Source organism: Stegodyphus dumicola, chromosome 4, assembly GCF_044657685.1.
Source record: "Stegodyphus dumicola isolate Sdum_Otavi_A_Nest chromosome 4, ASM4465768v1".
Classification (NCBI taxonomy): Eukaryota; Metazoa; Arthropoda; class Arachnida; order Araneae; family Eresidae; genus Stegodyphus; species Stegodyphus dumicola.
The window spans coordinates 86887447-86906601 of NC_140771.1; the positions used below are offsets into that span (position 1 = coordinate 86887447).

The 19155-nt window shown below is 32.8% G+C and overlaps 1 protein-coding gene across 3 annotated transcripts in view; it reads right to left on the reverse strand.

Annotated features, from left to right (window-relative positions):
* Nucleotides 1–994: 994 nt before the first annotated feature.
* Nucleotides 995–19155, reverse strand: part of LOC118182596 (uncharacterized) — an 84461-nt gene continuing 66300 nt past the window's right edge. For all 3 annotated transcript variants that reach the window (XM_085815153.1, XM_085815151.1, XM_085815152.1), the window contains 2 exons: nucleotides 16474–16644; nucleotides 995–1123 (listed from right to left, as the gene is read on the reverse strand). In XM_085815153.1, coding sequence (XP_085671279.1) covers nucleotides 1098–1123; nucleotides 16474–16644 — 197 coding nt within the window. In that variant the 3' untranslated portion in view covers nucleotides 995–1097. The remainder of the gene's footprint in view (nucleotides 1124–16473; nucleotides 16645–19155) is intronic.

Here is a 19155-nt window from a genome sequence, read left to right on the forward strand (position 1 = left end):
TTTCGTCTTCAGATGTGCCTCAAAACGACCTCTTTCATTAATTCATTGGTTAGGCATTGCTGGCATAAAAGTCAAAAAGATAACCGTTCATCGTGTACAGCGGGTATGAAACCAATTTTAAAGATTTCTCCAATTTTTTCTGTTTGACTTCTAAATTAATATTTATCCGAATACTGACGAATTTTTTTCTTGTTTGTATCGCTCATTTCACTAAGAGCCACCATAAATAAATATAAGAATGTATAAATATGTTTCAGCTATTTAAATATCTTTTAGAAGCATTTAAATGTCCATGTCTAGAACGATATTTCTTCATAAAATAACTTAAAATGCACCGCAACTTAAAAACGTTTTTTTATGAATACATCATATTATTCTTTATTCTGGGGGATAAAAAATGAAATTTCAAAAAATTTCGGCTTCTTGAAGAAAATTTGGAAATTTGAACGTCCTTTGTCTCTTTAAACTCTGGACGTCCTTTTCGAATTGCCCCCTTAACAATCGAATTTCCCTCACGTTGGGAAACATTGCTCTACAGGTAGAAAAAGAAGAAGCTCATTCCTCGGAAAAATATGGCCTAACCTCAACTATCGTTAGGTGTGATAACCCCATAAGTCAACCAGTCAGATAATCTAGAAACAAAGTTTCCTGGATACGTTTCGCCCACCAGCGGCCGAGCGGTAACGTCACTGAACACTGGTAGCGACGAATGCGAATAGTAGGTTCGAATGCCGCGAACGGGCTGGCTGCGTGGGTGTTTTCGTGGTTTTCCCCATGTGTAACGTGTATACGAGTCAGTTTTCCTTAAAAAGCCTTCCATGAAGGCATCTCTCCCTTAAGGCAGATAGCCCTCGAGTGCTTTGCCGTAATCCAATAAATCAAACCTGGATACGTTTCTTTCGACGCGCTATCACGAATAATCACGGATAGCTTGCAGGTCTGATAACGGTTTTAGCATTCCTTCTTCAATTTTTTAAAAATAAACTTTACGATAAAGAGCTGAAAAATTGAATTTTATTAACACATACTGTTTTAAAGTTACATAACTTTGATCTCCGTCAGTGTTACATCTTCTTTTTGTTATCAATAAAATTTCTTCATTCTTCTGGAGCAGACGAAGAACCTAGAGAAAAGAAGAAAATATTTGATATTTACAGTATGAAAAACAAATAAGCTGTACGGTTGATCCAAAGGTATGTGTGTTTAAACTTAATGGATCATCTTATAATACTACTTATTTTAGCCACTATAGTCAACACTAGATTGATTTGCTGGTAGAGTACCAGGACGACGTGCATGAATGACTCAAGAACGCGGGTAATCTAAGTACGATTGAAAAAGGATTTGGACACGTGAATAATCCGTATTATAATTAACTAAAAATATTACTAATGATTCACATATATTTTTAAATTATTTGATAATGGTTTAATTTTTTGCATAAGATAAATTAGTATTAAAAACATAAAAAACACACTGAAATATTGCAGTATCATGTTTAATGATTAGAGATCAAGAAACTAAGCCATACGCTGAAATTAAATACTAATATTTTATAAGAATTTATGTTAATTACCCAGTTAAGGATTTTGATCTTTATTAGGATTTCTTCCTTCCGTATTCCTTACTAGAATTCAAATTAGCCTTGAGAGTATGTAAGCTGAGGGTGCTGAATCTTAGAAAGAGAGTTTTCTGGCAATTGTGTCGCGCTATTTAAATTCCTTGCCAGTTATATTTATAAGGGATATTTCGACTTTGGCATTCTCTCCCTAGCCAATGCTTTAAGCTTATGCGCCGGTAAAATAATTAAGTTAGCTTATAGCTTATTTCATTGAATACGTATTCTTAAACCACGTTATCCGTTTTTTAATTTATTTGGTACCTATGCCTTCTCCGAGTTCGAATTCTTGAAAAAGGCATGGATGTAAATTGTCTGTTCTTTCATACGAGGCAACAGTGGTTCACTATTAGGAGCCTCCATAACAATGTGACCACAAATTCCGGCCTTAGTAGTGTCTAACACCTATAATGACCAGCCATTTGGGGGAAAAAACATTGCCACAAGCGGTGGTTTGTTTGTAGAGCACAAAACGTGGCTTTTATGTTCAAATTTCAGAAAAAATAAAAAAGTTATTTAAAATCTTCTCCTGTATTTGTGAATATTTAAGATTTAGCAAGATCTCGCTAATTTGCCTATTAGGATCTGCAGGACTCAACTTTAGTTTTACGGATAATAGCAAAGCTACAAATTACAAAGCAAATTGAATAATGTTAATAAGCTGAAATTCACGTCGTCAAATCGGTAAGAACCTTTCTTTTTTCCCCCTTGTCCAATACTTATATATTGCATGTTACGTATTACTGAGAGTAAAAAAAACTCCCAAATGCTATGATTTCGTCTGCTATTAGTACTGGTATCCCATGTTGCACTTTTCCTTTTTGCATTTGAGCAGACAGTTTTGTTTTATGCTGACTTTTTGTGACAGTAATTTTTCTATCACTCGAGGTTTTATATCTAGGTTTTTTTAAACAAGGTATGGTTACTTATATTACAAAACACATGTATATTTATCTTACATAAATAAGTAAGACATTTCCGAAGTTCTATATAAGTTTACAATAATTCTATACGTTTTATGAAGAGCTATAATTTATTACCCAGAACTTCCAGGCAACGTTTTTGGCCGGAGACAACTCTTGGCATGTTTATGCAGCTATTCAGCGCAATATTGTTTAGTTACGATTCGGTTGTTTGACTGATTCAGACTCATTCTTGTAGCACTGTTTTTGCGACACTTAAAATGCGAACAGGAAAAATTTTTTAAATATAAAAAGAGAGAGTGAAAACTTCAGAAATCCTTCAGCGTCTGAGAGGAGTTGTCTGTTCCCACATTTGAAAAAACCATCACGGATGTTCAATTTGGGAGTTTAACCATTCTATAAATAGGTGGATTGAGGGAATACGGAAAATTTCTTTGAAAACGGCTTGAAAACATTAGTTTTTCGTTCGCAATGTGTATATATATATATATTCCAATCATATGCATGGAACATTTGTTATGTATGAAAACACGTACCGTGTAGCTCAAAATATGTTCCAAATAATAAATGCAAGGGAAAATAAAATGGATGAAATGCTAATAAAAATACGCAAATACAAATTTAATATACTGGATAAAAATATAAATAATCAATGAAATACAATTTACAAATAAACTACACACGAGAGTGGGAAAATATATACATTAGAGGAAAAGGGAATGATATCAATATTTTTAAATTTTTAGAAGTTAGAGCTAAAAGGATAGGAGGAAACATACGTGACGAAATACAGTATATGATTAATATTTATATTTGCTAGCATTTGTTTTGACCGCTAATGAGAAGTCATAAGAAATATCGCATTCTACCAGATCCAGCTGGCAGCTGAAAGATCTGTGGATCAAACTCCGAGCAGAGCATAATTATTTTAGCACGTTTAGTGTTTCGCAAAACCTGACGGGCTGCACAGTGGTTTCCGTATTAAACTGCATGAACGCCAAATCATTTTCAGAGCTGGCTTAAATATTAAGCAAAATAAGCATGTGATTACGGCATCAATTAAAGGGGAGATTAGAAAGAGGTACTTAGGGACCCGAGAAAAGGGAGACTACAAAACTTTCTGAAAGCCAGTTCAAAAAGAATTAGACCTTCTCAATAAACCACAAACAATTATTGAGATTTGATTGCATTTCTGTCTGAAAGAAATTGGGTTCAGTATTGTCTAAGAAAAGTAACTCTAAACTCGGATAACTCAGTTCACGCGGAACTAATAGATCGCAACAACAATGACTAAGCAACTGCCAACAGATGTTCTCTCTTCGGCCTTTAATAGTTTTCAACCGGCAGCGGAAATATTTCTAGTACTTTCTACTTTTCGAAATTAGTAGAAAGCAATACGAGGTTGGAATTATGATTAAAGCTAACACAGTGGTCAGTTACACTTATTCAATTTCAATACATATAATGGTGATACAGGGAGGAGACCAAAACGTCGCCAAATGGTCACAAATTTGGAGATTTCTCGCCATATTACCCAACCATTTACTCAATGCTAAGCGGACTTGCCCCTGTATTCTTACTTTTCTTGCATAACTTTCTTTCAAAATTCGTTTCGCGTTACATTACACAGAAAAATACGACAATTTCACATAATACTGCAATAAAATCATCTAAAATAAAAAATTGTAACATTGCCCCCTTCCGAAGGACTACACATCCCGGGCAGCACAATCGCTGGACATGAAGACATACTTACAACTAAAGCAAATCAGAGCAAAACTTCATAATTTTAGTAAATAACATAAAACAAATCAAATACTAAATTAATAAATGGCTTGCACAAATTTACAAATTTAGAAAGACCTAGGACCTTGGTCTTATTCTATTTACATTATATCCATTACGTAATATGGCCATAGTAAGGGGCTAATATAGGCCATAATATGGGGCTTTAGGCTTAGAATTAGGTGATTTACGGATCTCAACAACGACGTCGTTCAAACTGTTTAGCCTGTAAGGACCATCCGAGGTGATTGCAGTTAAGGAGAGAATCCTTTCCGTCGAATCAAATTTCGCAACCATACCTTGTCATCTTCGTTGAATGATGTTCGTTGTCGATGTCCTGTAATTCTTGTGTCATATCGGGTCTTCAACTTCTCCGTCGCCAAGATGACTCGCTCTTGTTCAAAATTGTGCAACCACTTCAAACTGTGCCTTGAAGATCTTGGATGTACTCCTCGGGGGTATGAAGCCACATCCGGACGGCGACTAATCAAGAGATTACAAGGCAAACGAAGGTCACGATCGAAGAGCGTCTGGGATGTAATAGCCGGTAGTCTCGTGGACAGCTTTGCGATAAGCCAATGAAAACAGAGGTAACTTCTTGTCCCAGTACTGTTGATTTCTGGAAAGACTCAGAAGACGTTATTAATAATGGTTTGATTAAACCTCTCTACCATGGCGTCTGATGTAAAGGTGTCGTTTAGGTTTTGTCTATGCCGAGTAATTTGCAGAGCTCTTTAATTACAGCCAATGCGAAATTTCTTGCTTGATCGGAATGTAACTGAAGAGGTACTCCGGACTTGAAAATCCAATGCTGTATCATTACCTCTACTACCGTGACAGCTTCTTGATCAGGAATAGGATGCGCTTCAGGCCACTTGGTGAAGTAATCTATGGCGACAAGGATGTATTCGTTGCCATCAGAAGCTCAGGGCAGAGGTTTCAGATGTGAAACGCGAAACATTCAAAAGGCGCTCCTATACTGTAACGTTGAATCGTCTGCATTTCTTCGGTTCTTTTCTACCCGCACAGGCATCGCAAGATTGGCACCACATTTTCATGTCATCCTTTGCATTGCTCCAGTATAAGCGCTTTCGTACTCTGCAGAGTTTTCATTATTCCGAAAAGGCCTCCTGTAGGGCTGCTATGTAGTTCTTTAAAAACGTCCTGGATCCGGGATCTTCAAAGAATCAGTTGCCATCGGAAAGCCTTTCCATCATCCGATTCGAATTTCCGGTAAAAGAGCCGTTTCGAATTAGGAAATGAGTCTTCAGGACATCTCGAAATATCCCCCGAACCTTCTAAACACATCCTTTTGAGTGTTTAATGTCACATCCCAGTATATCCTCAGGACATCGTAACTAAGTCCCATCGACAGTGTACAGGATGTTATCAGGATCTGTAGTCCTACTTACTCCATCCTCAGGACATCCTGGAATATCCCACTAACCTTTTAAACACATATCATTATATCCTCAAAACATCCTATCTTAATCCCATCAACAGCGTACGGGATGACTAATTCAGGCTCGCAATGCTCAGTAGCGAGATGGTATTTAGACTTAAGTTCTCACTTACTATATCCTCATATATATACCGTAATATCCCAGTTTCCTCCAAAACTCATCCTGAGGTGTGCTTAATTTCACGTACCAGTATATCCTTAGTATTACATCCTGTGTAGGTCCCATCGACAGCATATGATATGTTATCAGGATTTGAAATACTAGTTACTCTATCTCGGAATATACCTTTAATCTGCTAAACACATACTGAAAACTGCTTAATACCACATTCCAGTATATCCCCAGAAATATTCGTTACAGTCCAGTGAAAGTGTGCGAAGGTTTTATGATAATTCTAAAACTTACTTAGATACATAGATAGTCTCAGATCCTTCTCCTATGGTTACTATGGAAAGATTAGAAATGATGAGAAGATTTACATAACTTATTTTTTTAATATGAATTTCAATTTATTTAATGATTTGTAAATACTCGTATATCCAATAGTGAGCAAGGGACATAAAATGAATTATAAGTACAAAATATTTCAAGAGGAAATTTTTCTTTTATTTTTAAAATATTAAAAATCATTCGATTATTTTTTAAACATCCAAATAGCTCATTGATTTCTTCAATACATTAAGAATTAAATTTTTTTTACAATTTTTTTTGTAATTTCAGTTAATTTGTGTTTAAAATTCAATAATAAAATTAACCATTTAGTAATCTTTACATATTTAATGAATCATCTTTCTTTAAAACATACAAAGAATTTCTAGTCTTTTGTGGTGAGACTGTTGGGCAATTGTTAAAAGAAAATTTTTTTGTTAAAACTAAATCCATTCTCAGCCACAGACTAAATAAATATGAATAAGTACTTCTGGTATAAGAAAATGCTGCAGCCTCCTTTATGTATTTAACATTTAGTTGTGAAAATTACGTTGTTGACATTATTAATAATTACTATCTACATCATTAGGAAGCCAAAAAGCTCTTTCAAAATTCTTTCTGCTCACACATTTAAAAACAAATATGAAAGATCTCTAATTTTAACAGTCACCCAAAAGAGCTCAATATGTTTGATATAGTTTATCCGTGGATATTAACAATAGAGATAGTCCAGGGAAAATAGCGAAGCAGTTTATAGGGAAATTATATATCTTCTGTATATTTGAAAAGTCAAGAAATTTGTCATGCAATTCTATAAAAATATTTGATGTTTTTAATTAGATATATCGTTAATTAAACGCATTTTAAATCAATCAGATTAAAAAGTAAAAAATAGGACTCTTAAGAACTGTGTATATTGTTTTTAAATAGCTTAGCTTGTTAATCAATAGCAAGCTAAGCTATTAGATTGCCAAGTGAATTATGCCCACAAATATCAATTGAAATAATAATGAATGTTTCATCCACCTAAGCTACCAGGTTTGCTCTTCATTACGGATAACCACTTCGACATCCACACTATCAGCATTTCTATATTATTACACACTCACACACATATATATAAAACTAAATAGGAAAGTTAAAAATTTATCTTCAAAGCTAAAATCTAACTCTAACGCTGCTAAGATTCTGAAACTAAATTGTTAATGGAAATTAAACCCTTGGAAAATGAAGAGTAGAATAAGTAATATAGTAGAATAGAGTAGATTATGTAAATAAATAAAATTTATAGCGGACTGTATTCATGAAAACATATTTATTGAATGAGAAAGAACAGCGAAAACTAAAAGAAGATCGCCAACGTAAAGGACGATGACCAAGGCAAAAAACGCCCTTTTTCTACTGTAAGGATCTTAAGTTTTACTAACGTTTATTTTTATTTTAAATCTTTACTATCATTTCTTATTTTCTACTTCCGGCCAGAATTAAAAGTAATAACTTATTTATGCAAATTTGTCTGGCGAACGCCAAGTACTTAAGTTGTGGCTTTTTGCCAAGCAAGAGAGAGGAAGGAGTTAGTCGAAGCAGGCCGCTTGCCTTAGCAGTTTTACTCGGTTGCTGGTTGCCTTCCAGGCCAGAGGTTTAATCCTCTTGATAATTTTAAACGTATTGTAGTGTTAGCAGTTCTCTGTACTACATTCGGCTTCCTGTTAATATACGGCCAATCTTCCACGTAGGCCCTTGGTTATTATTCCAAATTTAAGTTAGAGTTTAGTTAATATTTTTATATTCTTACGTTCAGACCACAAGTAGTTGGTCTCTGTATTCCGAAGTACGGAAATTATTGTAAAGAGTGAAAAATAAAGGGTTTCGTATACCCTTCCTGTGTATCTTGTCTATTTCCCACATTTATTGGACACAGCTTTAGTAAGCTCCCTGTTCCGACTCAGGTCTCTGCATGTTCCCAAAGAAAGTAAGGCGGAACATTGAACCTGATACTACTCTCGTTCATAGCTAGAGCAAGTTAATTTGCATCTTCCTGTGTTTGCCATCTGGTTTTGAAAACGAGGCCTAAACAAAGAGTATAGACTGTAGTAATAATAAAACGTTTCATAGAAATCAGATCATGTCGGGATATTTCTTTCGTGTATTTGAAAATGAATTAATATAATGAATTAACTTAATTAAACTGAAATATTTTTTTGGATAATATTGGACCGAAATTTCTTTCAGATATACGAGAGGGATGAAATAACATCAGTTCTCAATAATTGTTGGAGGTTTTATCGAGAAATGCTAATACGTTTTGAACTAGCTTTCGGAAATTTTTGTATTGCCCGCTTTCCCGGGTGCCTAAGTATCATTTTTTAACGCTTCCTTTCCTTGACGCTATAAGCATATTCTTATTTTGCTTAATTGTTATTCCAGCTCTGAAAATGATTTGGCGCTCATGACAGTTTAATACGAAAGCCACTGTACAGCCTTTCAGGTTTTGCGAAACACTAAACGCGTAAAGATAACTATGTTGTCCCCGGAGTTTGATCCACAGATCTGTCAGCTGCCAGCTGGATCTACTAGAATGCGATAATTTCTTATGATCTCCCATTAGCAGTCAAACAATGCAAGCAGATATAAAAATTAGTGGTATACTGTATTTCGTCGCGTATTTTTTTTTTCTTTAACTGCTAAAAATTTTTAAAAAAATATTCACATCAGTCCCCCTTCCTCTATTGTACATATTTTTCCCCTCTCGGGGGTAGTTTATTTGTGAATTGTATTTCCTTGATTTTTTATATTTTTATTCAGTATATTCAATTTATATTTGGGTATTTGTATCAGAATTTCATCCGTTTTATTTTCTCTGGCATGTATTATTTGGACCATATTTTATGCAGATTCTTCTTCGAGTGACGTAGTAGGTGTTCTCATGCATAACAAAAGCTCCAAGCATATGATGTAACCTTATTACTTCTGTTGTTTACATTTCAGCTCATTGTAGCCTTATCTACTGCTGCTGGGTTCTATCTTTCGAAATACGAATCTTTCTTCATCTCTCTTCTCCTTCATTCCTCCTGTATTTCTCTTGAGAAAGGCGATCAAGACTTAGTCATGTGATGTCCACCTGGGGATTTACAAGGCAGTTGAACACGGATGGCAATATTCTTCAGATATTATCAATTTTAATATTACTATATATTCTTATTGGAATGTAGGATTTTTTAAAGAAATAATATTGTGGTAAATACCAGTAGTTTTTCCATGACTACTTTTTAATTTGTTCTGTACTTAGTGTTACGGCAATCTTCGGAAATTAAGTGACTCGCACAAATTTCCCCTCTTGGTTTTCGGACAATAAAATTAGTTAAAAGAGGAGGGAAATGCGGTACGTATATGATTTTCTTTGCAGGCAGGCATGCTTCTAGTATTGCATTGATGCCAGAAATTGTAAGAATTTGTTTAAAAATTCACATAGCTAGCTGCGTACCTCTGAATACAGAATAAGTTTATGCAGAAAATTATTAAGATTTATTTGAGATTACGATTACATTTGACACCGCTTAATGTGATCGTGGTTAATGTTATCATTCGGATCATATTAGCGAATTGACAAAGTTTCCCCCGTTTGTATACGTGAGCGTGAAAATACATTGCTTATTTTGAAATATTATCGACAAGATTTTTTAAATTTTCAATCGAATTGCATTGTCAAAAGTATAAGCCATTATCTTTACAAATTCTTCAAGGAAGGCCCATGGGTTTATCATTCATGATACAAAACTGTAGATGAATTTTATGAAGAGTATTATTTTATTTTCTTGTTCTCGTTGATCTATATGATAAATTAATTTCCTTCTTTTAATTCATTAATAAGGGTTTTAAAAGTAAACCTATTTAAGGAAAACTTTTCATTTATTTATTTACATATATTTTCCTCTTTTTATTCTCAATCGTTATGTCACAACATTATGAATCAAATTATTCAATTGAAAAAAATTTTTTGTTGACGACAAATAATCGTCATCTCTTTTACATACAACAATTCTATTAGTTCATCAAATTCTTGAAAACATTCCGAAGAAAAATAGTGAAATGGTAATGGCATCATAACTTTGATACTGAGGAACCAGTACTTCCCCATCTGTTGTATACTGTGACATATATTTTAAAAATTCTAGAAAATCCTTCTTTTAGTATCTTTTTATAGTTCTTAGAAGAAAGCGAAGAGCATTTTATATAATTAGTGAAAATTTCTAAACTTTGCAACAGATACGTTTTTCAGATGCTGAAATTTTAAAATCGTAATGGTCAAATAGTCGAAAAAACCCAAACAGTTTCCCAAATTTTATTAAAAATTAGGAACTACATTAAAAGTTTTATGCAAATTTTATCTAAAAAATTTTTTCCGCCTTCTTTATTGATGTAAACAGTAATGTTCTGAGATTATTGATTTATTAATTACATAATATGTGAAAAAGTCGTTTCAACGTTAAATTCAAAAAAAGAGTTAATCGAATTTTGAACTCTCTTCACCACAATTTATTGTCATCTACAAACAGGATGTGTACAAATTTTGAACTCTACAACTTATCAGGAAATAATTTTAAAGTGGATGACAAACTTTTGATCAGAGCGAAAAACATCAAAAAAGCAAAATAAACTTTCGATTGACGGTTGTCACCAAACTCATTCCGTCTGACCGTATAACTAGAGGATCCCAACCAAGTTAAATATTCATTAACAGGTCGACCTGACGGTTACTGAGATCACATGACCTTTACATCTACAGAGTAATGATAAATACTTAATCTGTGATAAGTTTGAGGGCGCCAGGCACTTCGTCGATGAATGTACGCTTACCCGGAGTGCAAGAGAGAAATATAAAGAATTTCAAGGAAGATTTTAGAAGCAACTATTCAAATTTGAAAGATTTTGCAGAGACAATAATGAAGATTATAAATACGAACAAAGATAGAATTGGAATTCGGCACTGAGACTCAGAATTTGGACTTTATATGTTTTTACTTCCTCGTACGAAGTAAAAAGTAAGTTTTATAATCGCGAAAAGCTTCAGGCATCATATTTCAACGAAAATGTCTATTTTAACCGTTATCGAATGCAATTGAACGATATTTTTGCTTGATATTTGCTTGATAAGGACAGAACAAAGGACTCTTTTCCCGACAAAAAAATTATAAGACTGATTTAAAATTAATTCTGAAGAGAAATTTTTGAGTCATCTGTGAGTACATACATATGTACGTATCTTGCATAACTCAAAAACGAGTAGCCTCAGAACGTTGAAATTTTGTATATAGGGTTGCTATAGCATGCAGATGTGCACCTCATATTTTGGTTGCAATCGGCTGCATCAAAAGTATATAAATACATGTATCAAAAGTATATATACATGCATTTAATTTAATTCTTGCCTTTGATTTATTCCTTTTACAATTGAAATTTTGTTATTCATGATTTAATTCCAGGCCCCGTTAAAACATTTTTAACATTTTACTTTCAAGTTACTTCAAAATATAACTTACTAGTATGGATTCACTCTTTTAAGATAATCCTACTATAATTAAACTTAGGAGATAATGTAATCAATTAATCAATATTTTTACTAAGTAAATTATATATATATATATATCCACTCTGTTACTCGGCTCAGTAATCTCAGTTTCTTTATTCTTATATGTTTGTAAGTTGTGCACTTCTTGTTTTAAAAATGATTGAATTATGTTGTTCTTATCTTCTGGTTAAAGTTTTTATGCCTTTAGTAAATCTGCATGCAATAATTTTAGAATTATTGACAATTTAAAAGTTATAAAGGTGCCGCTAAGCCTAATTATTTTTTCAATGGCGGCAATGTTTGTTTACATTTGAAACAGCAGAATAGTAGATTTGTTGTCAATCTAGAAAAAGTAAGCTTCGCAAAAACAAAGATAAAGCCTTCTTTTATTATTGCGAATTAAATCATACTTAATCCATTCTGGAATTTATTCGAGGAAATAAGTGTTTAAGATTTACTTCATAATTTTCAATACAGATATTTTGAGTTTTTATGTATTTTTGCCTTGTCATGAAGTGAAAACTAAATTAAATGAATGAGAAATACTAAATCGTTTGTTAAAAACTGTTTTTGTTTGTTTGTTTGTTTGTTTGTTGTTGTTGTTGTTGTGATTGTTGTTTGCTTAATTTCTTCCATATATCGTTTTAGATTTATTATAGTACTTGAATGGAATATGTGACAACGATTAGATAATTCTTAAGATGATATAAATTTTGTGCATTCTGAGTTAAAGAATAAAGGAAATGTAACGCTGTTAAGTGAACCTAGGGCCAGAGTGTCGTTTTGGTAAACAAATATAGTGAATTTTAAAGAGAGCAATTATTCTATTGTTGTTTATGCGCTATCGACAAAATAAATTTAATTCAGTTTAATAAGTTTAACTGAAATGCAAAAAAAAATTCGTGTAATTTAATATTCCGTACAAGGAAGTCATGTGGTGTACACATCAGATTTTGTTTTCTTATATTTGTTTTTTTTTTTTTTTTTTTTTTTTTTTTTGGCCCATTCTTTGATCATACGGCCGGCTTGTCCTGGCTAGGAGGATCGGGGCTGTGCCCTTATATTAATAATAATAATCACATGATTTCCTTGTACGGCCTATTAAATATTTTTTTGTAGCAACAATAAACCAATATTACATATTGGTAGATATTTATTGTTGCTGGTGTGACTAATCTCGCTCGTATGACATCAGAACAAGCCCACGAAATTCATTGCGGTAAAGGATACAAGATTAAACCTGTCGCTGGCAAGAACCTTGGGCACCATATTGATGACAGTGAGATTTTGCCAAGTTCCACCCCAGTTTCGAAGGAAAGCAATCTAGGGGTTGGGTCCGAGGCTCTCCCCCCTCTTCCCTAAGACCGATCCACATCAGAGGACTTTCGGCTCGTCCTATATTTGGAGTGCCCCCATAACGCAAAGTCACTACATATTTACAAACATCCATGATTTCTTTGGAATTCTAACTCGGATCTTTCGGTACGGTAGTCAGAGTCCCTACCCACTATCCCATGTAGTTAGATTTCTTTATTTATCGAAAATTATATTTTTTAATTTGGCGTAACTAAAACATGAATATTTTCGTCATTTAAAACGCATCTGTAAGTCGAAGTATATGACTACGACCAACGATTACGAAAATAAAGCTCGGTGAAGGACTTTTAAGCCATTTGTATGTATATATATATAGATATAGATATAAAACAAAAGAATTTATTGAAAATTTTACGTTAAAAATAGAACAAATAGACGTTAAAAAAAGAATTTATTGAAAATTTTAAAGATAAGGTTGATTGAAAAAGTATTTCTAGATATCAGATGTTAACAGAAGAATTTATTGAAAAGGTCAATTGGAAGTGTATTTCTAGATAACAAGATCTATCAGATGAAGTTATGGCAAAATTTCAAATTAAACTTAAGATATTTTTGAAATTGAACCTAAGATATTTTATTTTTTCGAAAATCAGAAATTAGAAGGAACTCTGAGAAAAATTTTATAGGAACTATACTTTTCTAGAAAATGATTCTAATTAAATGGGAGAAACATTAAATTATATTAGAGCTTCTTATTTTACAAATCGTGAAAACATTTACTATCTTTGTAATGGTTTGTATGAAAAATAAATTTCTAAAGCATTAGCTTCGTTATCTGAAGGATCTGAAAAAAATATCAGAAAGTTTTCAAGCAATGAGTGAATTAATTGAAAATTAAGAGACTGAAGGTTAAATTGAAAGCGTTTAGAGTTTTGTATGATATTCAAAACAATTTATATTGTTAGTGAAATTATTTTTTAATTTTCCATTTATAGAAACCTTTAAAAAAGTGTTTTACTAATAAATGAAGCTAATAGACACAGTCAATAATTTACTTGCAAAAGATAGTGTGGGAAATTTTCATTAAAAGACATTGTGAGAGATATTGTATTATATTATTATCACCCGTATGTGCATAAAACATAACCGCCTTATTTGGGAATGCATATATATACGAACAACTTTCTTTAACGGTTGAAAATTAATAAGGAAACGAACTAACTGACCGATGACTGCATCTGCAGTCCGTGAACGCTACAAACTTTATCGGTATCGAAACATCATCAAGTGTAATGCTGTACTGAGAAATAAATAAGTTTAAATTATAAACATACAAACATATATATTTCTATTTATGTCGCAAAGAAAAATTTAAGGAATAAAAAGAGAGGCTAAGTTGTCATTACTTAAACTCAAGTTTTGTTCCGCTTAGAAAGCTTTCTCTGGAACTGGGAAGGTTTTCATAGATTGTTTATTTCTATTTAAATTTAATTTAAAATATATAATGGTTAATTAGGAATATTGAAATTATTGGAAATGAATATCAGCCCGAAAATTTTATGTTTAGATATCAATATGTTTGAATTACAAAGTGTAACCAACAAAAATGTCTTGCAGATACCAAAATTATTTTTCATATATATAAAGATATAAATTAGATTCCTTTCTTTTTGAGTTATTATTATTGTTTTTTATAAAAGTTCTGATAAATATTTAGTAAGCCAAATTTAAGATTTAATTATTATATTTTTTATTTCATTGAAAAAATTTTGTTAAAAACAATAAAAAGAAAAAACGTTCAATGCCAAACGCACTTTAAATCGTGCGTTTGGCACTGAAGATCACTGTTATAGTGCACAGTACATTTCTCAAATCAGTTCCTCCTCCCTCTGCATAGTTGAGTTTGCTTCACTTTGTCTGAACCTAGCTCAGTTTTTATCGCAAACGTTTGAGCGGTCTTGAAATATTTTTCGACCTACTTATGCTTTAAGCGATAAAAACCTCTTTCCATGAACAGAAAACATTACAAATATTATTTGCATGAAGTCATTTTGTCCCTTCCTCCCTTCAAAAAGAAACGGATAACAGCAAGTTAATCTTCTTTTGTACATTCACCGAGTTCCATTAGCATTTTCAAGCTGAAGTGCAAGTGGTACTTAATAACCAGCAAAACGAATATCATGAATTTGGACAATTTTGCTATTTTCAAACACAGTGTTTCCTAGCGAAATTTCCCTCTTTTTTTAAATTGAGGAGAAAATTATGCGAGTCATTTAATTTAAGAAGAATGCGCTTACAGTAAGAACATAATAAATGAACTGGTAACTATCACAATAGTATTTCTTTAAAAAAAAACCCTACATTCCAAGAAGAGTGCATAGTAATATTAGCATTACAATACCTGATTGATATTCAGCAGATATTTGATGATAACTAGTGACACCTAATATGAATGGGTCTTGATTGCAGTTGCCTAGAGGAAAATCGGAAGAACTAAGGAGAAAGCTGAGAGCTGAGCTCGAATTTCAAAAGATCAAACACATCAGTAGTTGACATGACTGAACTGAGATGGAATGAAACGTAAATAACAGAAGTAAGGGAAATCACATGTTTGGAAAGTTTCTTACGTGTCAGAACATTTATCACGTCTTGCTAGCTTGACGAAGAATCTCCATAAAATAACTTTCCAATCATAAATGCAAGGAAAAACAAAATGTATGAAATGCTGAAAAAAAAGAATGCCAATACATATAGAAATAATACTGAATAAAAATCAAACTAATCAAGGCATTAAAATTTACCAATAAACTAGCCCTCAGAGAAAAAATGCACGTACAGTAGAGGAAGAGGAGAATAGTGTGAATATTTTTAAATTTCCAAAACCTAAAATAAACGGCTGTGGTGAAAAATACAGTATATCAATGCCAATTTGTGATTTACTTATGACTTCTTCCCTCGTACTTTAAACTTATCAGATTATGGTAGAAAGTGGCAAAAACAGAAGTTATAAAATTTAAAAATAATAGGATTGCTTTTATTTAGTGGTAATTAAACTAATATAAGTGAAAAAACCGTGAATAAGAAATTTTCCTTTCGTGTTTCATTCGCTTCATTCATTGTCTGTTGCCCCAGCCACCAAAAAAAAAAAAAAAAAAATTGCAAATTGCAGTAAGTACCCCAAAATACAAAATCATCCAACGAAAGAGTTTCTCCAGAGATCAGGTTTTTGATTCTTAATTTATAATTTGCACAAATTTTAAAAGTGCATATCAAACATAAAATACAGAACTAACTAATTTTTAAATAGCGTAGAAAGTATTAAGTGAAAGTTGAGTTGTTGAAGAAAGCATTGATTTCAAATAAACATACATGGTGGGCACATGGCTGCATGGATGCAGGTTCCATTGTCGTGTCTTTTGTAACCATCTATGCAATCGCAGCCTTCGTGACACGACAGGAACGGACAAGAATAGCAGTTCGCTGCGCAATTATTGCACGGGCTTATGCAATCCGTTTCTTCTTCATGTTCTCCGCACACAGCTGCAAAACAAGAAGATATCTTTTACGGCAAGAAAATTAGAATGCGAAAGCGTGGACAAAGTTCAAGTAGTATTACAAACAATCATAGTCCAAGCATTACATAACTGTTTTCGAAAATGTTCTAAATCTCATTTAATTTTCTTTACATTTACTGTGTAGAATTTAAGGCGTTAAAACTAAAGCTGACACCATTTCTGACATTATGACAAAAATGCCAACAAATGTTTCATTACATTAAGTATATTATTATTATAATGTTTTATTACATTTTAATAAAAAATTTAACAAAATTAAAACATCACAGTGTTTTAGTAGGTAACAAATAAAATAAAATACTTGCAATGTTTACACCTTTGCCTTACGCACATCCGAATTTTCCATGAATATTCCATTTTTCAATCCATATCAATATTCTGAGAGTATTCGAAGTGATTTGGAATATTCCGAGGAGGTAGTTTAAGATTTTCGCGGCACAGTCCTAGAATGTTCTAAATATATTTCAAGAAGGAATATTCTTCTATCGTCTAGAAAAATATGCCAAAAATATTCCAGGCGCATTTCCCATTAATGTTCTCTTACATTGTCTGTAAGGTTTACCTAAGTTTTTAACAGTTATCTTTAGTTAAAGCTACTTTCTTATCGCTCCTAGTTTCAGCATACAATTTCCTACCAGGATATGTTTTTAGAATCGCGGTTAATGCAAATGAGTAAGAGCGGTATTTAAGTCGAAGTTCCACTGACTTCGTTAGAGAGCCAGAGATTTTGACTAACGCCCGTTAGCCTTTTGGCTACACTCTCTCTAACCTATTATTACGCTCGTCCGTATCTCAGGCCCTTGATAACTTCGTCAGCTTAATTGATATTTAGGGGCGAACTACTTAGAAATTCTTGTTAGCTTCGGCTATATCTTTAAGCTTTACTTAAGTTTCATTTCTTATTACTTTGAGTTCAAGCCCAAGTGGTGGCTTTTCTGTATGTCCAGAGAAAGAGACCATCTGTGAAATTCTTAATTAGAAACTAAGGAAGGGTAATTAACCCTTCCTGAGTTTTACGTATCAGTTTCTGAACAAAATCGAATATTCGCTTACCTATTCACAAGGTTCCTACACAGCTGTTAGATAAAACGTTGCAACCCCGCTTGTCAATAGTTGTATATTTTTAAAAACAGCACGAAGCCTTGAAAAAACAGTGCTCTGTAAGGCTTACTTGTATGAAAGCCCAAAGGAAATATTTAGACATAGACAAGGAACCATACTTGTTTTCATTTCATACCCTAACTTTCTAGAAACATTCCTAGTACATCTCTTGGATAGTTCTGGAATATTCGTAAAATAGTAGATTAGGCATAATGTTTCATGCAATTCTTGGAACAGGGCTTTGGTAAACATGATTCTTGAAAGAAGAATTTTTTCAAGAAATCGTTCAAAGATTAAGTAATCATTATGCTCATAACATAATTCTTGAAGAAAAAACACCCGTGAAGGGGACATGAGTCGAGCCTAGAGAAGATAGGTTCATCACGGCCTATCCATCACTCAGAGAATCTTCAGTTGAGAAGTTTCCGAACAACTTGCTAATATCATCAGAACTGGATATTGTCACCACGATTTAAGTAAGATTTCTATCAGTCTTCTTCACAGAGGATATCTGCAGTGTTTCTATGAGAAAATGTATGAAACACACCGCCACCAGTGACAGTGCCAGTAAATTGCATCAGTAATATAATAATTAATTAATTAATGTATTGAAGAAATAACGTTTAAGTATTCAAGTTTATATGAGTTTATGTATTCACGTGTTAAATTATTGTATGCAAGTAATGAATGCTTTCAGAAATTAGTATACTTATGTATTCAATGTAAACTATAGCACTCAAGTATTTTATGTATCCAAAAATTAATGTATATATATAAATCATTAAAAATGTACTCAAGTACTTATATAATTAATGTCTATAGGTTAATATATTCAGATACTCAAGTGTTTTTCTGGGATTCCAAGGAGCTGCTGGCCCTAGATAGTGGAGGGCGTGGAACCTCAGTGTCCCAATCCTATCTCACTTCTAACTGCGACTTTAATATCTAAATGCAGCATTATTTAGTTTCAAGTCAGCATTTCAGTTTCACTGCGCTTGTCGTGTTTTATGTGCATGTTTATGAATGTATTCCTGTGTGATAGTTTATTCTGCCTTCACCTGTATAAACTAACGCTATCAGTATTTTGTAAATATTATACCTTATCATTCTGCACCGTGTCATACAACAGCATTGAATTGTTCTGTTTATACACGTTTCATGTGAGAATATCAGATTTATGTGTTTATAAGTGTTTATGTACTTTAAACAAGTGCTTCAATAAGTGCATTCCTTTACATGCTGCGTGCTATGAGTCTAATTGCGATGTATGTGTTTATATGTGCTTAATGTATTTATAAGTGTTGGTGCATATATATGAATAATTTCTGTTCAAAAGTGACGTCAGTATTATTAAATTGTTCTTCCAATCTCCAGA